Genomic DNA, 24,781 nt, shown 5'->3' on the forward strand with positions numbered 1-24,781 from the left:
AAGACCCCTAAATGTAAAGGGTATGTTAACCTTAAATTAACTTTTTTATTTGCTTCTTGTTAAGTCCAATAAATATACAATTGAAAGTTTTTTTTTATATACTTCTTGATTCTGCCAGATTTTGAATGAGCTTGTAACTTATTGTGCACTCTGTCTCTGCTACTAGTAGTGTGTTATCAGTTATGCTCAGTTCACCTCCCCATATGTTCGCAGACATGAGGGGTGGTGTCTGCTTCAAGAGATTGCCCCTTCATAGATATACACAGAATAAAGAGGGTCGTACATGGACTGAAATTCAGACAGGATTTGTTACATGTATGGCCAGGGTGACTGTACTCAAGTCAATCCATTGATCGACTTGGGTACAAGCAGCCTGTCACATTTTGACATGCAATTACTGGCGGCGGCTTTGGCCGCTAGCAGTAATCGTGCATTGCTAGCTGAGAGGGCTCCCCCCCATCAACACTCACTGTGTTGATGGGGGAATTGAGCACCACCTGTGGTGGAAGGAAAGAAAATCAAATCATCTATTGTCATGCTAAGACAGGAAATATGTTACTGAGAGGATCAACAGATTAAAATAGGAAAAAAAAAAAGAAAATGAATATAGCTATGCTATCTATCATCTGATGAGCTGAAATTGATTGCATTTTTGTTCTTTCAAATAAATTTGGCACAAGATGTATCACTATTACAGGAAGACCTGGCAGATGAGGTTCTATATTAAAAACTGTAAAGTTAATCATGGGCACTAAAAATATGCCTGTAGCATTTTTTTTTTATTTCTATCTGTCCACGTTCTTGGGACAGTTTCCTATGCTTCCTATCCTGGTAACCATTTTCACCAGCATGGGAAGTGAGCGGAAATCTCCCAAAGAGAAACACATACAATAAGGGCTTGGGAGATGTTTTTAAAGGAAACTCTTTGAATCATCAGCTTTTTATGACCCTATCAGAGAAATTACCTCTCAATTCCTGTTCCAGTGACTGCTAACAGGAATTAGAAGGTTGTAACTCTGGCAAACTTTTGATAGCTAATGAAATTAGCTGAATGTTGAAATATTTATTATGTATTTGATGGTTATTCTTTTGTATGCCCTGACAGGCCAATAGACTTTGCTCAGCCTGTATCTTTTGAGAATGCAGATATTGGAAGATGTCCAACTCTGGTGCCAGACAGTACACTTGAAGAAGATAAAGAGAAAAATGTCACTCAAGCATTAGTCCTCCCTGAAGCAACCACTGCACCAAAGGTCATTCCAGCAATTCTACCTTCTGTTCCACCTACTGTAAGTGAATCCCATTATTATTTATTATTATATTGCACTATTAAAAGGTGTTAATTTATGTTCAAAAGCCCTTTCTTTCACTATACAACACAAAATAGTAGTATTTGTACACAACCTGTGCTGTGGGTTAAACAAACAACTTGAGACGAGTCACTGAATGACCTGCATGATAGATAGATAGATAGATAGATAGATAGATAGATAGATAGATAGATAGATAGATAGATAGATACATACATACATACATACATACATACATACATACATACATAGATAGATATGCACTCTGAGTCTGAGATCAAGCCTGGAAATGTGTTTACTTTGTCAAATGTTATTTTAATCCTGCTAAACATAAAACATTTTTTCACCCAATGAAACATTAGGTGGTTTGTGTGACAAATAGCCATCAAAGTATTTAATGGATTTATTTAAATGACTGACTGCTGGGTGAAAGCTCCTAGCAACTACATTGAACATGTGTTAAAGTTGTGTTCACAGTTGAAGTAAAAGATAACTTTTATGGTGCAACAGAAATTTCAAAGGGCTGCCATTGAAAATAACTGACAGCATTCTGTGTATGAAGTTTCTTTTTTTATTTTGCATGAATTGGTAGTTCAATGGTATGTTATGGCATGTGAATGCAGTATTGTCATGTCTTAAATGCTTTACAAGGGACTTTCAAATCCCATCGATCTGTGTTCTCTTCAAAACCCATTGAGAATAAATATACACTTTTTTTATCCCCCACCCCGGCACAAAAAAAGCCCACACACACACACACAATGCTATATGGAAGTCAGTGGGTAAACTATTGCTTAGATTGCATATACAACATATTCTGGTCGTCTTAAAATCCAGTGTTAGGGAACACTTCTCCACTGACAACTACTTTAAGAGGACATTCAATCTACTGTCAATATAAGGAACATTACTCCTCTGAACACAAACTTAAGGGGGTGTTACATTGCCCACAGATGTAAGGGGACACTACTCTGATTACCTGCATAAGGGTTATTTCTCCACTGACCACCAATGTAAGGGAGCAATATAATGTTTATCAATATGGAAATACAGTAACATTTTCAATGCCTGCATTTTCAGTTATTTTTTTATTCTTTTAAATATATTTATATTAATTCAAAGACCTGCCCCAGATTTCAAAAATTTCTAGGTATGCCACTTTAGCATGCTAGACTTAAAATGGTTGTAAAGGCAGAAGGTTTTTTGATTAATGCATTCTATGCATTAAGATAAAAAACCTTCTGTGTTCAGCCACCCCCTTAGCCCCCTTAATTACTTACCTGAGCCCCATCTCTATCCAGCGGTGTGCAGTTAGTTAGCCAATCAGGAGAGAGAGGGTGCAGGGCCAAACCGTGGCTCCGTGTCTGAAGGAACACACAGAGCTGCGGCTCGGCTTGGGTGCCCCCATAGCAAGCTGCTTGCTGTGGGGGCTCTCGCCAGCAGGGAGGGGCCAGGAACGCCAATGAGGAACCCAAGAAGAGGAGGATAGAGGCCGCTCTGTGCAAAATCACTTCACAGAGCAGGTAAGTATGAAATGTTTATTATTTTTAAAGAAAAAAAAATAGACTTTAAAACCCGTCTTACACCTAAACAATATCTAAAAAGAGAACATGCCATTGGTAGTTGCTTTGAGTTGTGCCAAAAAAAGTTGAAATGACATTACATAAAATTATACATATTTTTATTCCATAACAAATTAAGAAAGACAGGGTGAACAATACATATATCTTAAAATTGAAAAGACAGATCAGCATTGGTGTATATTTCCACATAGAGATAACATTACACATGTAGCACCCTCCTAGGTAGGTGCTAGAAGAGAGCGTAGTTTTTGGTCTTTCTGCTTACCAGGAAGAAGGTCAGGTAAGACTTAGAGTGCTTACTGCCTACCAGGGAGCATGATTTATTTGTTAGGTCTGCTCATGGTGCTCAGTTGCAGCTCAGCTTGTTTGACTGTCCCTCACTGGTCCAATAGGGAGGCATATTTGACAGTGAGAGGGGACCTGACAAGTGAATGCACAGGCTTTGTCACAGTACTGGTTATTGGCAGAGGAAAAGTGATGCATGCTGGGATTCTGTATAATAAGCTCAGGGCACATGTGCTCAGAGTTAATTTAATCAGGGAGCAGAGTCCAGGAGGGAGAGGGCTGCTTCCCTCTCCTCTGTGGAGGCTGTTGTGCAGTTTTGCGTGGTCAACCCAAGGACCTAGAGATAAAGAGTCAGAGTGAAGCTGAACCCAGAGGTCCTGCAGAGCAAGGGAAGGGAGACACCAGCAAGGATCTGATTCTGCCTACTGTGAGTATAGATCTGTATCTTTTGGTGAGGACCATCCCTTCAGCTAGAAGATTTGGTGGACGAGTGTCAGTCAAGGGGAGTGCAGGAGTAAGGGGGGATATGTGTAAACCCCTAGCATCCAAAGTGGAAACCCTTAGCAACCAGCTAACCAGCAGATAACTAGAGAGAGGCCTATGAAGTCAACACTCAGCAAGCCTGCGATGACAGTGCTACATGCAGAAGAAAAAAATACATAAATGCTAGACTATATCTCGACATGTTTCATGAAGCAATGTTCACTTCTTTAGGAGACAATGAAATCCAAAACCAAGCATATCTGTGGAGAGACCATGTCATAATGGTAAAAAAAGGAAGAAAAATGCATAAGCATCCCTACTTAGCAAATGCAATGTGGGTATTAAATCACGACTCCCACCAACACTGATGTATAATTTTATGTAATGTAATTTCAGCTTTTTTGGCGCAACTTAAAGTGGTTGTAAACCCACGAAAAAAAAAACCTACAAGACAAAGGCATAATGAGCTAGTATGCATAGCATACTAACTCATTATGAAATACTTATCTTAGATCGAAGCCCCCACAGCGGTCCCGACACCCTGCTGTAGCCAGCGACATGTCTTCTGGAGTTATTTCTGGGTATCACCTGCTCCGTCACTGTGATTGGTCGGAGCCGCGATGATGTCACTCCCGCGCATGCATGCAGGAGCCGCCGGTAATGGCACAGCAGCTGAAGAAATGGCACGAGAGAGCCGTTTCTTCAATGCGCATGTGCCGATAATGTTGGCACATGCTGATACAGTGAATATCTCCTAAACAGTGCAAGTATAATAAGGCTTACCTGTAGGTAAAAGTGGTGTGTAAGGGTTTACAATCACTTTAAACCAAATCCCATGGGCATGTTCTCCTTTTAGATATTGTTTGGTTGAGGAACTGAATCTTGCCTACATCTTTGCATTTCTGGCCATCTATATTTTATCTGTTTTACACCTAAATCTCTTTTTACATTGAACAAAACAAGATGTCTTGGTATAGTGTCAATTTTATATCCTTTTATAAAATTATATTTTATGTAAATTTGGAATTCAAGCTGATTATTTTGGCTTTCAGTATATGAATGTTATTGTAATCTGGGTTTTGAAGATTGTTGTAGCATAATCCAAGCCACATTAAAGAATGAGGTAGATCTTGCTGTTTGCAAAGATATATAGATGCGATCCTTAAAAGGTGGCCTCCCTTAAATGTATTTTTTTTTAATTAAACTAAATAGAATTAAAATAAAGCAGAAATACAGGACATCAAGATGAGGAGGTTCCAAAAAGTATACGTCTGAATAAGCCAAGCTCATACTCTACTTTATGGAGTTATACTGTATAATACCATGTAGAGTAATGTGGCAATACAAATGCACTCTCACCAAAACAACAGATGGCTCAGCCACTCTGTGGGGCTGGGGGCTGGGGATCTTCTCACTAAATTCTCAACAATGTCTGACATTTTCCTCTATATTTGTATGCTGGTAGTAATGTTGATTGCACAGGCATGCCTTGGTAGTATGGTAGAAAGTTCTGTCCATTTTATTGCAGCCAGAGATGCAGTTTGGAGAAACATGGACAGCCAATGAGCATTACCAACTGCTATGGTATAAATTGTACATAAAACCCTCTTCTATATTATAAAAGACCCTAATAGTTCCAAAATGTAAGGATACATGAACAATGCATACACTCTGTGTTGGCAAATACATGTGGAACCCTCTACCATAATATGAAGAATTCTGTATTGGGCAGACCAGCATTACAATTTGGCAAAGTATAGGAATCAGTATTTTCATGAAAAAAGGGGCAAAAAAAATAAATTCAAAGCATTTTGTTAATAGCCGCAGACAGAAGGCATATTGCCCCTTTCTATTATTAAGCCTCCTATTCACATTCCAGTCTAACTTCTCCAAAATCATATTATTTATAGTTCTGGCACTTTTTAATGATCACTACATGTTTCTATAGTGTGTGTAGCATGCATGGGGCTACCCACAATTCAATTCAACATGTGCTTCAAATAAACTAGACTAAATAGTAAATGTCCTGGGTGTTGAAGTAATATGCATTCTTAAGTGTTCTTTTTCTTTACTTTTAAAAACTGTTTTAGTAAGAGAAAAAAAATTCCTCCTGTTTAAAACATAAAAAACTGAAATCATTCTACAATATCTATTAGATATTTAACTTTCTATGATTAGATGGCAACCCTAACATTATAAACCTAATGTGTTTTAAAGGCAAACACCATTTTGCAAGTGCTGTATTTATTTAAAAGCTTATTAATTTTACCATATAAATCAGAATCTGTTTAATCATTTTATGAAAGATACAATGAGAATGAAGAGTATTGACAAAGAACACTATTGTGTCATGTTTTTATAATGGCTAGACCTGTTATGGATTTGGCTCACAATGTATGCAATTCTAACAAATGCTTATTTGCTGCACCATAGGAGCCTGAAACCACTGAAGTGAAGAGTGCCAATATCACAGATGAGCTTGATTCCTCAACGGTATCCATTACCTCTTACCTGCTTAATGTGGTTCTCTATCATTTCACTGTGTTATTTTTTTTTTTTTTCACTGCCACAAAACTAATAATTTCTCCTTCCTTCATTCTTTTATTCCTATGTAGTGAACATAATACAGCATGTGACAGGACTACCTCAATTTGTAATAATTCTCTTCCAGGGTTTTCTTTAGCAAAGGAAATGAAAATGTATCCTAGTGTTCCTGTTGATATATTTTCCAGTGGTGTATTAAATGAATATGATTTTATAAACTAATTTCACGCTACAAAAAAAAAAAAAAAATAGATAGATAGATAGATAGATAGATAGATAGATAGATAGATAGATAGATAGATAGATAAACCATATTTATCAGCGTATAACACAAACTTTTTTCCCCTTAAAATCAGGGTAAAATCGTAGGTGCGTTATGTACATCAATCCCTGCTGTCTCTGAGGGAAGAGGAGCAAGCATTGCTGAATTACACAGAGCCACGATCTCCTGTGTACCCGGCTCTCCATCACTCACAGCCACGCCTCCTGGCCCCGCATTGAGCCACTGTTCTGTCTATCATATGAGCAGGGCCAGGAGGCGTGGCTGTGAGTTACGGAGCGCCGGGTACACAGGAGATCGCAGCTCTGTGTAATTCAGCGGTGCTCGCTCCTCCTCTTCCTTCAGAGACAGCAGGGATAATCCAACACTGGCAAGGGTGCAATGATGGGAAAGGTGAGGCTGCAGATGGGCACTGAACAGGCTGCATTGTTGGTCAATTTATAGGCTGCAGATGGGCACTGAACAGGTTGCATTGTTGGTCAATTTATAGGCTGCAGATGGGCACTGTACAGGCTGCATTGTTGGTCAATTTATAGGCTGCAGATGGGCACTGAACAGGCTGCATTGTTGGGCAATTTAATGGCTGCAGATGGCCACTGAACAGGCTGCATTGTTGGGCAATTTAACGGCTGCAGATGGGCACTGAGCAGGATGCATTGATGTGCAATTTAGAGGCTGCAGATGGGCACTGAGCAGGGTGCATTGATGAGCTGTGACCCTAATTTTGCTTCAAAGTTCTTTATTTAAAATGTAAGTTTTTTCCTGAAACTTCCCGCCTAAAATTGGGGTGTGTGTTATATGCCGATAAATACAATATATATATATTATATTTATACTGTATATATGTAGATATACACACAGTATGTATATGTAGCTTTTCCCAAAGGAAAGTTACAGATTTGCTTTATTTGTTTCAAACATTTGCACTGCTGAACTACGCCCATAATTTATACTGTTCTATTATGTTGTACTCCCCTGAAGCATAATCCTCAACTTAACTAAAATCTCAAACAATGTGATCTTGCTTTCCATGTTATCTTCTGTGAACTACAAAACTTCTCCACCTATGTTATGGAGAGATAAGGAGATGAGGAGGTGTTTGTAGCCCAATTCAGGAAAAGCAGCCTAGGGTGACAATGCTTCTCTTCCATAGATACAGTACAGTGAGTAAGCACTGTCACTCATGGGCAGGAAGCATGTTACTGGCAGGATCACCAGGTAAAATAAAGGAAAAATAAACTGAAATTAGGACATTAAAGTGGTTCTAAAGCCTCAAGTTTTTTTTTTTTTTACCTTAATGCATTCAATGCATTCTTTGCATCCCCCCAGCCCCCTCTTATTCTTACCTAAGCCCGATCCTATCCAGCGACATGCACAAGAGCAGTGGCTCTCACCACTGCCTCCCTGGTCATTGGGCAGCCATTAGCTTCTGCTGCTGTCAATCAAATGCTGTGACGAGGGAGCGGGGGGTGGGGCAGAGTTGCTGCCCAGCCTATGTCATAGGATGCAGACAGACAGGGCAAGTCCGTATGGGTGCACTTGCTGAAAAGGAGGGGCCTGGAGTGCCAGCGGGGGGCACCAAAAAAGAAGAATCGAGGCTACTCTGTGCAAAACCTTTGCAAAAACAAAGCTGGTAAGTATGCCTTGTTTGTTATTTTGATAAAAAAACAAAAAAACAAAGGTTTAATGTTACTTTAATGCAGCAACCACATCTAAAGAAAGATACGCTGCAATATGTTACATTTTAATTTTGGGTTTTACAGAAACTTTAAAGTGGTTGTAAAGGCAAAAGGTTTTCTATCTTAATGCATTCTATGCATTAGGATAAAAAACATTCTGTGTGCAGCAGCCCCCCTCAGCCCCCCATTTCTTACCTGAGCCCATCTCGATCCAGCAATGTTGCACAAGAGGCTCCGGGACTCCCTCTCCTCATTGGTTGAGACAGCATCAGGGTGCCATTGACTCCTGCTGCTGTCAATCAAAGTGAGTGAGCCAATGAGGAGAGAGGGGAGATTGGGGGGCTGGGCCACAGCTCCATGTCTGAAATGACACACAGAGCAGCAGCTTTGCCCGGGTGCCCCCATAGCAAGCTGCTTGCTGTGGGGGCACTCAGCAGGAGGGGGGCCAGGAGTACTGACGAGGGACCCAAGAAGAGGAGGATCTGGGCTGCTCTGTGCAAAACTACTACACAGAGCAGGTAAGTATAACATGTTTGTTCTTTTAAAACAAAAAAATTGAGACTTTAGTATCACGTTAACCATGCATAAACAATACAGTATCTTATAACAAACAGCTATCAGCTTACAACTGGTGAATTATGGTGTGTGGTTGGTTGTTCTGGGTTACAAACTTTGCATGAAATTTGCTTTCCTGGATCTTTAAGGCGCATCAGTGCCCTTTTCCCCATTGAACTTCCTTCATAAAGTACTCAAAATACTGTGTAATAGGGCAAGACACAGACATTTTCTACTCCATCCTCTGCTAGTAAAAGCAGTTACAGCAGCTTTGTGTGAAGGTCACATTGCTTATAATAATGTGAACAGAGCACTGAAAGCAGTATTTTATTTGGTACTAAACTGTGTACTTTTTCTAGTTTAAATAATCAGCCTAAATATTGGCATTAGAGTTGAAATTATTGCAACCCATGGTCCTATACAAACCTAGAAGCTTAGAAGGAGGGAGGAAGGAATCTTTCTGTGTACAATGGAAACATAGAGAAGGGACATCCAACCAGGGAATTCTTTGAAGGTGGACACCTAAACAAAAATGCCTGGGCTTTTAAACATCCAACAGAGGTGCTCATTAGTTGGCTCTGCCTGCACATCATCCCCTCTAGCTTCTTTGAGAAAGATCACGCAACCAATGTTTCAGCATAGGTCATATAATTGGCTGCAGGAGACCATGGATTTGGGTAATTAAAGCAGCAAGTAAGCTGATTGAGGCTCTCAGGCATGATTTCGTACATCCTACTTGTGGTCCTGACAAAAAAAAGGGAAGCTTTTATCTTAACACTATACACATTTCTGCTTAAATAATGATTTAGCAAGCATTTCTATTATTGCAGTGTTTTCCTTATTTTACAGACATTATAATTATCAACATCAGTATAGAATTTGTTCAAACAGACATAACTTGGTGTTTAGTACAGTGTGTTTTTTTCCCGCTTAATCACAGTAAATAAGCCATTTAATGTTCTAAGCTTTTATCTAAAACTCTTTCTTCTTTACTAGCTTTGCACTGCTAACATGGTAGTTTTGTTGTATTTTTTTTTTTTACAATTTAAAGAAATACTGAGAAATTTATATATCAATGTATTAGGTATAAGTATAAGTACTAGGTATAGGTCTCACATACCCAAATGTAGTCATTCTATTTCTTTTAGCCTTACAAAATATGTGTACCAATACGTTACAAAAGTGTGCCTCTTTTTTGACTCACCAGCACTAACCACAAGTCTGTGTACATATTCTTCCATTTACAATCAGTTGTTAACAGTTGTGGGCAATCCTTGAGGAGGAATTGATACCTGCACCAAAAGCGTGTGACATTTAGAGTGAACCTTGGAAGATTTTTTGTAATATAATATCTATAAAAGATTTAAATAATGTTTCATAGGTTACATAGTTAGTCTGATTGAAAAAAGACACAAGTTGTTAAACCAAGGTTCTTGTATGTATAGTAAACATATACAGTAAATGACTAGTGCCCTAAATTTAGGCAAACCATAGGCATTCCATATTAAGCTTTTTTTTTTTTTGAAGTATTGTTTTGATCAATCGGATACACAAAACCTATAAAAAAAAATGTTTTTGCATACCAGAATATTTAATAGCAATAGTCACAACCTTTCAATAAAAAATGAATCTACCATTGTGTGTATGTTGGATGATATAAATAAAGAATTAAAAAAAAAAAGCAGCATTAAGCCCTTGACTCTTTGGAGGTGCCAGTAGGCATGCTTCCTTTCGTAATTATTATTAAAAAATTAAATCCCAGCTCCAAAAATAAAGCAAAACCCAACTCAAAACAAAAGTTTCTGTTTCTGTCTTGTGTCCTCACTGGAGAGACATCCGCTCACTTCCTGTCCCAGTGACACCAGGAGAAGAAATTAGAAGCTACATGTGTCACTGAGACTGGAAGATACAGATAACAATAAAAATATGTCCTAGCCATTCCCCACTCTACAAAATAAGTGTGCTGTCTTCTTCCCCATCAAGTAAATATTTTTTTCATTTACTGCTGCTGTGATAAGTTAACAGACTGTAGTTTTTAAAAAAAAAAACAATGCATTTGTAATTCTAACCCCTTCTTTACAAACATAAAAGAAAGATATGAATAGCATGCATAAAATATGTATGGGAAGATTTTTTTCTAAAAATTTCTAAAAATTTCTAACCAATTTCTAAAAATTGGTCTGGCAACAGGGTCACATTAAGTGCAATCTATACATGGAGAGTTAACTTTTTTTTTTTTTTACTTTGAATATTTAATCATAATCCCTAGGTTTTTCCTATAGTTTTAGAACTTAATATTCATATAAAGTTTAGTAAAGTAAATTATACAATGATTTCTCCGTCCATTCATTTTTGGCTGTATATTGCTTTTAGATTCTTGAATCAGACAGATCTATTTTAGCAGCATTACTCAAACGTTCTATAGCACCATGTCATTAGCTTTGTGACAGCCAAATAACAGTAATAATCCTACTACTTTTGTGCTTTTCACAACTCAAAGCATGCTCTTTGCAGTCTAGAGCAGCAAAGGATACATATAATGTATATTTCATAGATTAGGGTGCTTTTTTTCTTATTTCTCTAAGCCAAATATGCTTTTGGAGTCCACCAGAAGATTATAGGACAACCTTAATGACCAATTAGACAACAAAACTACATTGAGAAATGTGAAGAACATGTTTGTTTTTATTTAAAGGGATGTGCGGCTGAAAAAAAGCCAGAGATTATCATAGGAGGAAAGCAGTTTGGCCTGTCCAGGAATAGCCATATGGCATTTGCATTTGATGACACAAAAGTCAAAAACAAGTGAGTTATATTTTTTCTACTCTTTGCTTTAGTTTTTTATTACTTTGGAATTTACTATGTGAAATAAATTTTCACTGCATTTTGTTTTTCTATAATATAATTACAGACTTTCCATAGAACTTGAACTTCGCACTACCACCGATTCAGGCCTACTGTTCTACATGGCTCGCATCAACCATGCTGATTTTGCCACTGTTCAGATTAAAGATGGAATGGCCCACTTTAGATATGATCTTGGAAGTGGAGATACCACCACAATGGTTCCTCAAAAAGTTAACGATGGAGAGTGGCATAAGGTACATATGTTTTAAAACATTGCTCAACGGGTATACATATTAATGTACATACTAATGTTACACATACTAATGTACATGCTGAGGATTTTTTTGTTGCATTACTAATCACAAAAGACAGTGTAAGAATGTTTATAACTCAGTAAACAGGATATGACATTTACTAGCTTGTCTGCCTAATCATATACAGTATCTTATTAGCCCAGAGGTTTTTAATACATTAGAAAATGAATCATTTGCAGGAAATAGACCACAAACTAAAGGCCAACAATAACAGAAAATATTGCACCGACTTAGGTAGGGTATAAAGAGAGTTTATTAACCACTTCAATGCCAAGCACTTATACACCTTCCTGCCCAAGCCAATTTTCAGCTTTCAGCGCTGTTGCAATTTGAATGACAATTGCGCGGCCATGCTACACTGTACCCAAACAAATTATTTATCATTTTGTTCCCACAAGTAGAGCTTTCTTTTGGTGGTATTTGATCACCTCTGCCATTTTTATTTTTTGTGCAACAAATAAAAAAAGACCGTAAATTTTGAAAAAAAAAAGTTTTTCTTTGTTTCTGTTAAAATTTTTTGTAAATAAGTACATTTTCTTCTTCAATGACGGGCACTGATATGGCTGCACTGATGGGCACTGATGAGGTGGCACTGATGGGCACTGATAGGCGATACTGATGGGCACTTATAGGTGGCACTGGTATGTGGCACTGGGCACTCATAGATGGCACTGATGGGCACTCATAGGCGGCACTGATGGGCACTTGTAGGTGGCACTGATGGGTACTTATGGGTGGCACTGATGGGTACTTATGGGTGGCACTGATGGACACTGATGGGTGGCATTGCTGGGCATCACTGAATTAATTTGTTCCATAATGGTGCCAGTCAGAACCCATTTGTGGGCACTGATTGGCATAGATTGGGCATTAATTTGCATATGTGGATGGCCATGGGAGATGTACCTGGCCATCCACATGTTATGTGCTTCCCTGATGGTCCTGTTGGCTTCCCTGGTGGTCCAGTGTGGGCATCCAAGGGGGGCTGCGCTGATAAACAATCAGCACAGACCCCCTGTCAGGAGAGCCGCCGATCGGCTTTCCTCTACTCGCGTCTGTCAGAGTAAAAGCTGATCAATGGCTCTTCCTGTTTACATCCTGATCAGCCGTGATTCGAGATGGCTGACAACGTGGTAAAGAGCCTCTGTCATAGGCTCTTTACCAAGATCGGTGTAGCGGTGTGTCAGACTGAAACACTGCACCACCGATCGCCGCAATGCGCGCCACCACAGCCGCCCAGCGGCTGTTATCCTGCAGGACATCATATGAGGCCCAGTCAGGATAACTGAACCACCGCCCGGCCGTCATTCTGCTATAGGCCGGGTGGGAAGTGGTTAAGGAGAAAACATTAGAATGCATTTAAAATTATCTATAATATGAAGTGTCTATCAGTGGTCCATAGAGAACATAGGGGTCAATTCACTAAGAGTTAAATAATGGATGACTCAACAGCTGAATGTAAAAAAACATGCCAACAATTAAAATTTATGAAAAAAACAGCGTGGGGTCTCACGCCAACATTTTTTAAAGAAACGGCATGGGATCCCCCATACTATCCATACCAGGCCCTTATCCGAGCATGCAGCCCAGCAGGTCAGGAAAGGGGGGGGATGAGCAAGCACCCCCCTCATGAACCATACCAGGCCACATGCCCTCAACATTGAGGGGTGGACTCTGCCTCACCACACCAAAGCACCTTGTCCTGATGTTGATGGGGACAAGGGCCTCATCCCCACAACAATGATCGGTGGTTGTGGGGGTCTGCAGGCAGGGTGCATATTGGAATCTAAAAGCCCCCCCAGATCCTGCCCCCACATGTGAATGAGTATGGGTAGCCCTACCCATTTATCAAAAAAGTGTCAAAAAGTAAAAAAAACACAGAGACAGTTTTTGACAATTCCTTTATTACAAAAAAAAAACAGTGTCCCCAATGTAGATTTATCATCAATCACAACGTCCACGCACTGCTGGAACCTGAAAAAAAAGAGCTCACGGGGACGGCTGCCCGCTAAATGCCTCCTCTACCATTTGACAGTTCTTATATATAGGTAAGGGCGGGACCACCTGGGTATGTCACCTGGTGGTACTGCCCCCTTGTGATATCACCGACCCAGCATGCACCGACCCCCACACTGTTTTTTTGACAAATACCACATGTGATACCGCCAGCAATACCCTGGTGGTAAATATCACGTTTTATACTCTCTGGTCCATTTGTGAATAGGAGCTTTTGAAACGATATTTACTGGCACATTTTTCATTTTGCAGTAAATGAGTCACGTGACCACGTTATCGCATGTGGTAAACATTAGTAAATTTATGAAAACAAATAGTGTAGTGCTAAGAGATAATGTGACACAAAAACCAAAATAAGGGCAGTGAGTCCAAATAACACTCAAATATACAAAAACATAAATGTGTTTATGAATATAAGTAAATATGAATGTCCACACAAGGAAAACTGCTACCATTCGACAAAAAGCGTTCAAGACTTCATATGAATAAGCACAGAACTCCCTTGTGAGAAACTTCAATGTAAATGTCCCTTCAGAAAACCAGGATGTGTAGTTGAAGTGAGAAGAACCACCACCGTATGAAAAGGAGGCTTACCAGAATGTTTGAACACGCAAGAACATATATTCTGCGTGTCAAACAGGCTTGTGTTTTGATATAACCAACAGAGATGGACACTGGGACTGTCAATAGCCTGGAATGGAGGCTCCCGATTTTCATCAAGGTGGAGATATATAAACAGATGTATCCCATGCAGGACAATACTCAGAGATCCATAGATGTATTAGGAATGGTTAGAGGAGAAAAAACAAAGGGGGGCCACATAGTGTAATTCCGTTGAGTAAAAAATGGTAAATTTTAATGAAAGTAAGAAAACTCACATTTTTGCAGATAAAAACGGCGCTTGTATAAAATCAAATGGCGGCAGTGGAGACCTTCCCAAGGTATCTCTGAGTATTGTCTTGCATGAGATACATCTGTTTATATATCTCCACCTTGATGAAAATCGGGAGTCTTCATTCCAGGCTATTGACAGTCCCAGTGTCCATCTCTGTTGGTTATATCACAGCTCAAGCCTGTTTGACACGCAGAATATATGTTCTTGCGTGTTCAAACATTCCAGTAAGCCTCCTTTTCATATGGTGGTGGTTCTTCTCACTTCAACTACACATACTGGTTTTCTGAAGGGAGATTTACATTGAAGTTTCTCACTAGAGAGTTCTGTGCTTATTCATATGAAGTCTTGATTGAACGATTTTTGTCGAATAGTATCAGTTTTCCTTGTGTGGACATTTATCATTCATACCTACTTATATTCATATACGCATTTATGTTTTTGTATATTTGAGTATTATTTGGGCTCACATTATCTCTTATCGCTACACTATTTGTTTTCGCCTATTTTGCCATTTATCCAATTAGTTGTGTTAGCTGCTATCTTTAAGGGCAGCGCTGAATTATTTGCTACACTTTCCGTTTTTTTCTTTGAACATATTTTGCTGCAGCCCTAATCATTCTTACATCCAGTTCAATATGGATGTATTTGACTATAGAGCGTCTCGCACTGTTAACACGAAAGGTGTCTTTGTTTCAATAGGAAGCGACACGGAGATAGGAGGTCTCTTTCTAAGGCTTAAAAATGTTATGTCCTCAGAATTACATCTGCAATGGGACATTGCATTCCTGGAACAGTACATCACTGACCATATGGTCACTAGAAGCCTTAGGTGGGATGTACAACCCCAACAAGGTGATGCAGATTTTGATTCCTGGTTCAAATATTTCAACGAGGCAGGAATTAATTTTCTCAGTGTTCTCATCACTAAGAAAAGAAACAACTTATTGACATTGGACAGAGAAATCAAGGAACTTAGAGACAAACTCCTATCACGCAAAAATTCCCTGGAATACAATTCTCTCTCTTCCAATCTTCAGAGCTTTTTGGAGAAAGAAGACAGAGATTAAAAAAACAAAAAACAGAAAAAATACACCAGGGATGTTGGAGATTATTAAAATGGAACGGTTTTCGGTTGGCAGAAGCTTTTTGCTGCTAATCCGACTACAGACACTAACTCTTCAGCCCCCTTGATGTCCATGTCATCAGCGGTTCCCTCATCAGGAACAACTGATGTGAGTGGACCACCTCCTGTTAATCCTGTGAATACAGGGGGTAGAGATTTACGTGGCGGTAACACTCTCTCACAACCCAGAGTGTGTCACTATAGTCCCCACACCCCTAACTCTTTTAGGAGAGGTAGAAGTCACAACAGGGGTAAAAGAGGTGGTAGAGGCCAACGGGGAGCTAACTCCTACTATTCCAATCCTGACTACATCCGTGATCAGAGTAACTACTATCGGGTAGACATGTGCATTCGTTTTCGTCCGAATGCATTTTCGCCCGAATTTCAGGTATTTTCGTTATCGTTTTAACAAACGATAACGAAAGTGCAGAGTCCGAAAAACGAAAAGATCCGACTCAAACAAATGCTTTATTTTCGTTTTCGTTGCTACAACAGTTCGATATAGATAGGAGATTCGACATGATGATGACAATAACAATCTGTGTCCATCAAACCTGTGGTCGAAGGTGCCTAACCTTAGCTCTATTAGTCCAAGATTATTCTACATAGAGAGAAAAGATTTGACGCAGAGAGAAAAGATTCGACGTAGAGAGAAAAGATTCGACGTAGAGAGAAAAGATTCGACGTAGAGAGAAAAGATTCGACGTAGGGGAGAAAAGATTCGATGTAGGGGAGAAAAGATAAATAAAAATGATGATGATGATGATGATGAATGTTATTGGCTGATTGTAACCAAAGAGGAGGAGCAGTAAAATAGCTAGAATTAAGTACACACGTACTTTGGCTTATGGTGTCTGTTGAAAGTTCTAAGAAGATTCGACGGAGCAGGTAAACTATACGGCATCGTACAGTTTAGCTGCTATGTCGAATCTTCTTTGAACATTCGACAGACACCATAAGCCTTCAATGACAGATTCGACCTTAATTTGGATTTTCAGACGAATGCAATTTTTAACTAAAAACGAAATGAATAAAAACAAATTTCGGGAGTAACTAAATAAATTTATTTTTCAGACGAAAATGAAATTCTGAAACGAAATATTTCAGTGTGCACATGTCTACTATCGGGAGGCCTCCCCGGCCAGATATAGAGAACATTCTAATTCTTATTATTCTAACTCTTGCTATTATGGCCCACCTCCTGTGGCCACTTACAATAGGTTCTCTCCCCTTAGGAATACATGTGAATATTCATCTGACCCAAGAGACATCCATTAACAATCACCTTATATGTATAATCAAATGAATCCTAACACACACGGTCAGGTTTTTCACGTAGATCCATCCCTATGCAAAAGGGGTCTAGACCCAAGAGAGGTACAAGAGGGGGGAGGAGAATACAGAGGAGAAAAAAGAAAGCGGACTTGAGGGGCCAAGGTGTTTAATTTGAGCACTAAAACTTTTACATAAGATGAAATGTCTGTTTTGGATAAGGGTCTTAAATTCACCCCACCCAAAAAATTGGACAAATTCAGTACATTTATCGATGTACATAAAAAAGGGAAGGTCTCCACTGCTGCCATTTGATTTTATACAAGCGCTGTTTTTATCTGCAAAAATGTGAGTTTTCTTATTTTCATTAAAATTTACAATTTTTTACTCAACGGAATTACACTATGTGGCCCCCCCTTTATTTTTTCTCCTCTAACCATTCCCAATACATCTATGGATCTCTGAGTATTGTCCTGCATGAGATACATCAGTTTATATATCACCACCTTGATGAAAATTGGGAGTCTCCGTTCCAGGCTATTGACAGTCCCAGTGTCCATCTCTGTTGGTTATATCCCAACACAAGCCTGTTTGACATGCAGAGTATATGTTCTTGCGTGTTCAAACATTCCGGTAAGCCTCATTTTCATATGGTGGTGGTTCTTCTCACTTCAACTACACATCCCGGTTTTCTGAAGGGAGATTTACATTGAAGTTTCTCACGAGGGAGTTCTGTGCTTATTCATATGAAGTCTTGAATGATTTTTGTCGAATGGTATCAGTTTTCCTTGTGTGGACATTCATCATTCACACTTACTTATATTCATATACGCATTTATGTTTTTGTATATTTAAGTGTTATTTGGGCTCACTGCCCTTATTTTAGTTTTTGTGTCACATTATCTCTTAGCGCTACACTATTTGTTTTCGCCTATTTCGCCATTCATCCAATTTGGTGTGTTAGCTGCTATCTTTAAGGGCAGCACTGAATTATTTGCTACACTTTCCATTAGTAAATTTACCCCATAGCGAGAAGCTTCTGCACATGGATTATCTGCTCACGCCCCCTAGTGGTGGGGGCATGTTGCTGGACAGCTCAAAGGTTTTGGGCTTGAAGCACCTAAATACTGGAATGCTGTCAACTCACAACCTTGATGCTAACAAGAGGGTTGTAATAGGTAACCCCAACTTCCAGGTCAAACAGTTGTCTATATGACTGGACTTCACATATTGAATTCCTACTAAACAGTCATTGGAGATAATTTGCTCTTGATTTTTTTGCCAATTCCAAAATTTTTAAACACTCTAGATTAATCCATTTATGCATGTCATATCCCCATTTCTTGCTTTGTGGTTAACAGGTATATATACGTGCTTCTACACTTCCGCCTGCAGGGGGCATGCGTGCCACCGGTGTGCCACTTCTGCTGTGATTAATCACAGCAGAAGCCGATCTGCGAGTGCCGGGCACTTAATGTCCCCCGACACCTGCCAATCATCTGTAAAATACACGGAATGGAGATCTGCCTATGTAACAAAGCAGATCTCCATTTTGACAGGGGGGAAGGGATGGATTTTGTGTTCCTGAAAAGTAGGGAATAAAATCCATCACTTCCCCTAGTAAAAGCACCAACACAGTACACAAAAACACTGGCTAGGCACATAGTTAACCATTTGATCGCCTTAGATGTTTAACCCCTTCCCAGCCAGTGTCATAATTACAGTCATAGTGCATATTGTTAGCACTGATCACTGTATTAGTGTCACGGCAAAGTGTCAAAAGTGTCAGTTAATGCTTAATTGTCTGCTGCAGTAATTCATAAATATATACCATAGTTTGTAGACACTATAATGTTCACGTAAACCTATCAATATACGCTTATTGGGATCTTTTTACCAAAAACATGTAGCAGAATACATATTGGCCTAAATTTGTGAAGAATTATGATTTTTTAAAATTTTCTTTTATTGGATATGTTTTATAGCAGAAAGTAAAACATATATATTTATAGTGCAAAAAAATGCAGTAGTGATCAAATGGCACCAAAAGAAAGCTTTATTTATGGGAAAAAATTACATAAATTTTATTTGGGTACAGTGTCACACAAGCGCACAATTGTCAGTTAAAGCAACGCAGTGCCTTATCGAAAAAATATGGCCTGGTCATGAAGGGGGGTAAATCTTCTGGGGGTCAAGTTGTTAACTTTCTGTAATGCATTGTATGTGCAACTGAAAAATAAAGACACCCTTCATATTAAAGCTAGCCCCATTCCAAGAGGCTAGTTTCAAATCAAGGCCCTTATAATCCATCCAGGAACACAGATTAGACCACATTATAACACAAATGTAAAAATATTTTCATGCACATCTAGCGGGGCAGAGATACTGTATAAAGTGATGAAGGTTGGAATCCCAATTCCTAGATTTGCTCAGCATGAAGTATAAAGGTCTGGATATTTACAAAATAAAAAAAATGTTCTTTATGCATGTCTAAGATCTCATAGTGGGCTTTCTGGGATAAAAGGGTAGGTGATCAGACCCAGGATTTTCATGCATGTGCTCCATTGTCTCAAGTAGTATGAGATAAAACATAAAACATACAGTTTTGATGTAGTTTGTCTGTAAATGTAAATTTGTCTTGGGAAGAACACCTATTATTAAAACCAGCCAAATGTTGATCTACACTGCAACAAAAGCATCTGGAATGACATATATGATGCTTGAGTGGTTTGCAGTTAAACAACTTGTTTAGAAATTGCCAGTGGATAATCGTGGATCTTTCATCTAAACACCTATTGACTTCACTAGTCACAATCATACACCCTGCACAACTGTTTTTCCACTGCTCTCCACAAACCAATAAGCAATCTACTATGTAGTTTGGATCTAAATAATAAAAGAACATTCACAAGCAAAGGTGAAATAATAAAAGCGTAGAAATCGACATTTCTATGTAAGTTCCTTGTTTAGATAAATTCATAACAATGCATTCTTTTATACAAATAGAGTAGTTACTTACTCACAAATCATGTTTTGCAACCCAGGTGTAATTATACTTCCAATAGAATCTATGGTTTGTGAACCAGTTAATATATAGCACAAACATTTTTTTTTATTTTTTTATCAAATGAGTTTTGCTTATAATACAATATGCAGAATTCATATTTTATTTTAAGAAGCATACTATGTGCTAAATGTAGATCTGGAAAGTGTAACTTCTATGTAAAAGAGTTCATACTGTTAAAACTAAGCTTGTTTTTCTCCAAGATAAATATATTCAGAACAAAGCAGACAGGATATCTGTTTGTTGATGGAATTGCAAACAGCACAAACAGTCCAAAGAAAGCAGACATCCTGGATGTGGTGGGCATGCTCTATGTTGGTGGATTGCCTATTAATTATACTACCAAACGGATTGGCCCGGTAAGACTGTGCTCTAATTTTATATTTTCTCAGAATTTTACTGAAGGTCAGAGAGTTTCTTTACCTTATAAATAGCTGGTAAAAACATTTTTCTTTTTTTTTATGTGCTTGTATTTACTTCTTTTCTGTTTTCCATGTTGCAGTGGATAACGAGCAAATTAGGCTAGATGTCAGCTATATACCAGGCTTTTATTTTGCAAGGAATACAAAAAAGCAAATTGTATATTTATAACTGTATGCTACTCTAGGTACATTGTACACCCCGATATTTGCTTGATATTAAGCTTTTTAAAACTGCATTTAATAAATTGTTTAGCTCGTCCTGCAGATTCTACTTATACTTACTGATGTATGGCACAATCACAGATGTACACAAACTCAGTAACCCTATACAGTCTTATAGGAAGGTGCTGTACAAATTAAAAGTCCATGATAATGCATAAAGTCCATAATAAAAGTTTTGGCACAAAAGGCAGCTCCATCAAGAGACAGGAGCAATTCTCCAAGGGACAGAGGGGGGTGCCACTAAGTGCAGTATTAAAAACAATGTTTAATTAGGCAACTAAATGTGCTTTCACATAAATCCACAAGAAGGAACGCCTACTTAGGATATGGGCAGCACTGTGATTATGTCAATATTGTTTTCAAAGGGTCTGGGTTTTCAAAGGCAAATTCTAGAATGCCACTCTAAATATTTATCAACCTGACCTTGCGTAGTTGTGTTGTGGCCCGCATCCATCTGCTAGCCTTCCTATAGGCCCACTAACCTGCCTACCAAATATTTTGGCCAATTAGGTGGCTAGAAGGACAAGACGAGGACAGTTGGTATAGCACAACCATGCAAGTTTTGGTTATTAGCTATAGAATATGGCATTGTTTGTTTTGAGTGTGCTGTGGTGTTTTGGAAATTAAGCAACGATGTGTGCAGAGACCCTAAGGTATCTGCTGTGTAAGCCCATGGATATTTTACAAGACCACATGAGCCCACAGGTATGCTGAGTTTGATTCAGAGGTCTGTAATGTTATTCACACTTAAAAAAGAGGTGAGGCAGGGGACTAGCCACTTTTTATGAAGGTACTAACTGAGGCTTTGCCAACATGTGAAACAGCTTAGCTGCATATCTGGCATATGCATTTTTCCTCCTTATGCATTTTTTAAATGATAATATATTGTACATTATAATCAAACAATTGATATGTTGGCATGGTTTTGTGTAAAAATGTGCCTGTGATTAGATATTAGAAATATTTATTTTCTGGTGTTGCTTTTTTGCCAGGTTTTACATAGCATAGATGGCTGCATCCGCAACTTCAGATTGGTAGAAGGAAATACAGATTTTAATAATCCTACTTCCAGCTACAATGTTGGCTCATGCTTTGCTAATCCACAAACAGGAACCTATTTCGATGGATCCGGGTTTGCAAAAACAGGTGACTGTTTTATGGACTTTATGTCTTTTGTTGAGTTTTAAATGTGTTTTGTATTCTAATTGTAGAGGCTAAATCATTTCTTAGTGTAACATAATACCTGAATAAAATGTAGTATCTTTGATGTAGGCCTTCTAAATTGTGGACAGCATAACCAGAATAGTTAAAGCAACAATGTAGGCACTTTGTTTTATAATCGCATCTCCCAAAATACTTGTAGTCCAGGTAACTTTCAGTGCCAAACTTGGTCAAAGATTCAGCCCAACTACTGACTAGAAAATTAAGGATTGGCATGATGATGAAGTTGTATTGACTACACTATGGAAAGAAATAATCCTTATTGGCTTGGATAGTTGATTCAGTTTCCAGTCTGAATGCTATTGTGAATGATATAAGAGCTAAATAAGTATTTAAGGTGATCTACTTAAGAAAGATGCAATGAAATGTACCCATTCAATCATTTAGTCAACAAAATACCATAAGATGCAATGGCATACAGTGAAAAAGTAAATACACCCTTGGTCTCCAAAGCTGGTATTGCCCCCTTTAGCAGAAATTACTTCTTGTAGGCATTTTGCATAACTGCCCACCAGTCTGTGACATCCTTGTACATTTCTTTTTGTTACCAGATATTTGCAGGTTTCCTTGCATGAACTGCCCATTTGAAATCCCCCAACAAAATTTCAATAAGTTTCAAATTCTTCATTTGAAATCTAGAGCATTTGTAGGTTTTTTTCCTTACAGTAGAATGAGTGCCTTTGCAATGATTTGGTAATCTTTTAAATCCCTTCTAAGGCATATAAGCATCCACAACTTTTTTTTCCTGAGAGCCCTAAGCCTAGTACACATGGGCCAAATGTCGGCTGGCATCTGCCTGTTCAATAGAAACCAGCCAGTATTTGGCCATGTGTAAGGCTGGCCAGCTTCTGTCAAAGGCTCATGACCAAAAAAGGTCTGCCGATTGGCTCCCAGTCAGCGCTCTCAGCCAATGGCTGAAAGCACTGACCGGAGTGTTCTGGCGGGGGGCCGTTCCCCTGTCAGAATACAATAGCTTAGCAGGGGAGGACACTGTACTAACATTGGATTGTTAGTACAGCGGCTCCAACCTGAGCTGTCAGTTTGGGTGGAACGAAAAAAACTAGTATGGTGTACGAGGCTTTAAAGAGCCGTTTTGATCTTGATATGATGATACCACACATACACATCAATAATAAAGAAAACACCAGGCCCTAGATATCTGAAGTTCAAAAAATACAGATTCCACCCGCATACTCCCTAAGGACGTTCTACTAATTGGAACCTAATCTGAAACACTAGATTTTAATTGCATGGATTTTAAGTGGTGATACATATAGGGTTATGCACTTTTTCTATGTGCCAGATCTGCATTTTAGTTGGCTTAGATTATGAGAATCAATACAACATGTCAGTTTTGTGTGCCATTTGATCAAGTATATCATCTTTATCTGTAGGCACTGTTTAAATATTTTTTTCAGAAAGACAAATAAGCAAAGGCATTCTACATATTTTTGTCCTGTCAGGTGTACTTTAAGTGACTTTCATGCCACCAGGTACCCGGGTAATACTAACACCATCGCTTGCAGGCAATACCAGTGTAAAAGATATTCATCTTTGTTTAAGAAAGCACATCTGGAGAGTTTTATCACTTTTCACACCTAGGGGTTGATGTACTTCAGGCAAGTAGGCTGTTTACTTAGCAAAGTTAATTTTCCCATAGCTTAGCGAATAAGGTGAAGTTCTGCTGACTTTCAACATCAGATCATGTGCAAGCAAAATACTGTTCTGCTATTTTCTATGCATTTGAATGGGTATTTTTTGCAAACTGATTTTTCACCTAAATGAAAATCCCCTTTGCAAAGTGAAAACTGAACATGCTCTATCTTAGTGAATAAACCCTAAATTCTGAGTGCAGCTTTTAGATGATAGAACACATGTATCTATGGTTAATATCAAAACCAACTATTAATGCATACAAAGATAGGAAATAGTAGCCTAATGCAACCAGTTTGGTTCCGAAATAAATTAAAAGTGGGTGTTTGACTGTGAAGTCCTTTACTGTTTAAAGATTGATGTTATTGTTGTACCTTTGGCTATGATTGGTGTTATTGATCTACTATACATTTGTCACTTCAAGCAATTTAATTTATATTTGTACTTTCTGTTTTTCAGTGGGAGCTTTTAAAGTGGGCACTGATTTAGTAATAGAACTGACATTTCGCACAACAAGGACCAATGGCGTTCTTATTGGAATCAGCGGCAAAAAAATGGATGGTTTGGGCATCGAACTGGTGGATGGTAAAGTAAGTGATTCTTTCTTTGGTTTATTGTTTTCTTCTAAACATGTTTAGCGATATTGAAGATATAGCTGCCAGAAATATTGATTAACTTTTCAATACCATTTTTGATGTTTAGTATAAAGGTTTTCCATTTTTTTTTTAAAGAAAATAGTAAACATTCTTAATAACAGTTCTTTGACAAAATAAACTTTTTAGTATATAAAACAGCAGGTTGGTCTTAGGGCTTGCTTTAAAGAAATCAGAAGGACAAAAACTTTCTTTTAGTCTATGTGTATGATGTCTAAAGCCGTGTACACATGACTGGACTTTTGTACCGGACTGGTCCGACAGAACAAATCCGTCGGACAATCTGACCGTGTGGGAGCTTCATCGTACCTTCAGCTGACTTTTTCTGTTGAAAATCAGACGGACGTTAGATTTGGAACA

At 38.5% G+C, this 24,781-nt stretch overlaps 1 protein-coding gene across 7 annotated transcripts in view; it reads left to right on the forward strand.

Moving 5' to 3' along the window:
* LAMA2 (laminin subunit alpha 2) overlaps positions 1 to 24,781 on the forward strand; it is a 1,513,089-nt gene that overhangs the window by 1,473,729 nt on the left and 14,579 nt on the right. For 6 of the 7 annotated variants that reach the window (XM_073627245.1, XM_073627249.1, XM_073627250.1 and 3 more), the window contains 7 exons: positions 1,106 to 1,289; positions 6,095 to 6,154; positions 11,415 to 11,524; positions 11,631 to 11,820; positions 20,454 to 20,609; positions 21,887 to 22,040; positions 24,228 to 24,358. In XM_073627245.1, the coding sequence (XP_073483346.1) occupies positions 1,106 to 1,289; positions 6,095 to 6,154; positions 11,415 to 11,524; positions 11,631 to 11,820; positions 20,454 to 20,609; positions 21,887 to 22,040; positions 24,228 to 24,358 (985 nt within the window). The remainder of the gene's footprint in view (positions 1 to 1,105; positions 1,290 to 6,094; positions 6,155 to 11,414; positions 11,525 to 11,630; positions 11,821 to 20,453; positions 20,610 to 21,886; positions 22,041 to 24,227; positions 24,359 to 24,781) is intronic. The other variant, XM_073627247.1, reaches the window with a different exon arrangement.

This window comes from Aquarana catesbeiana, linkage group LG04, assembly GCF_042186555.1.
Source record: "Aquarana catesbeiana isolate 2022-GZ linkage group LG04, ASM4218655v1, whole genome shotgun sequence".
NCBI classification, from domain to species: Eukaryota; Metazoa; Chordata; class Amphibia; order Anura; family Ranidae; genus Aquarana; species Aquarana catesbeiana.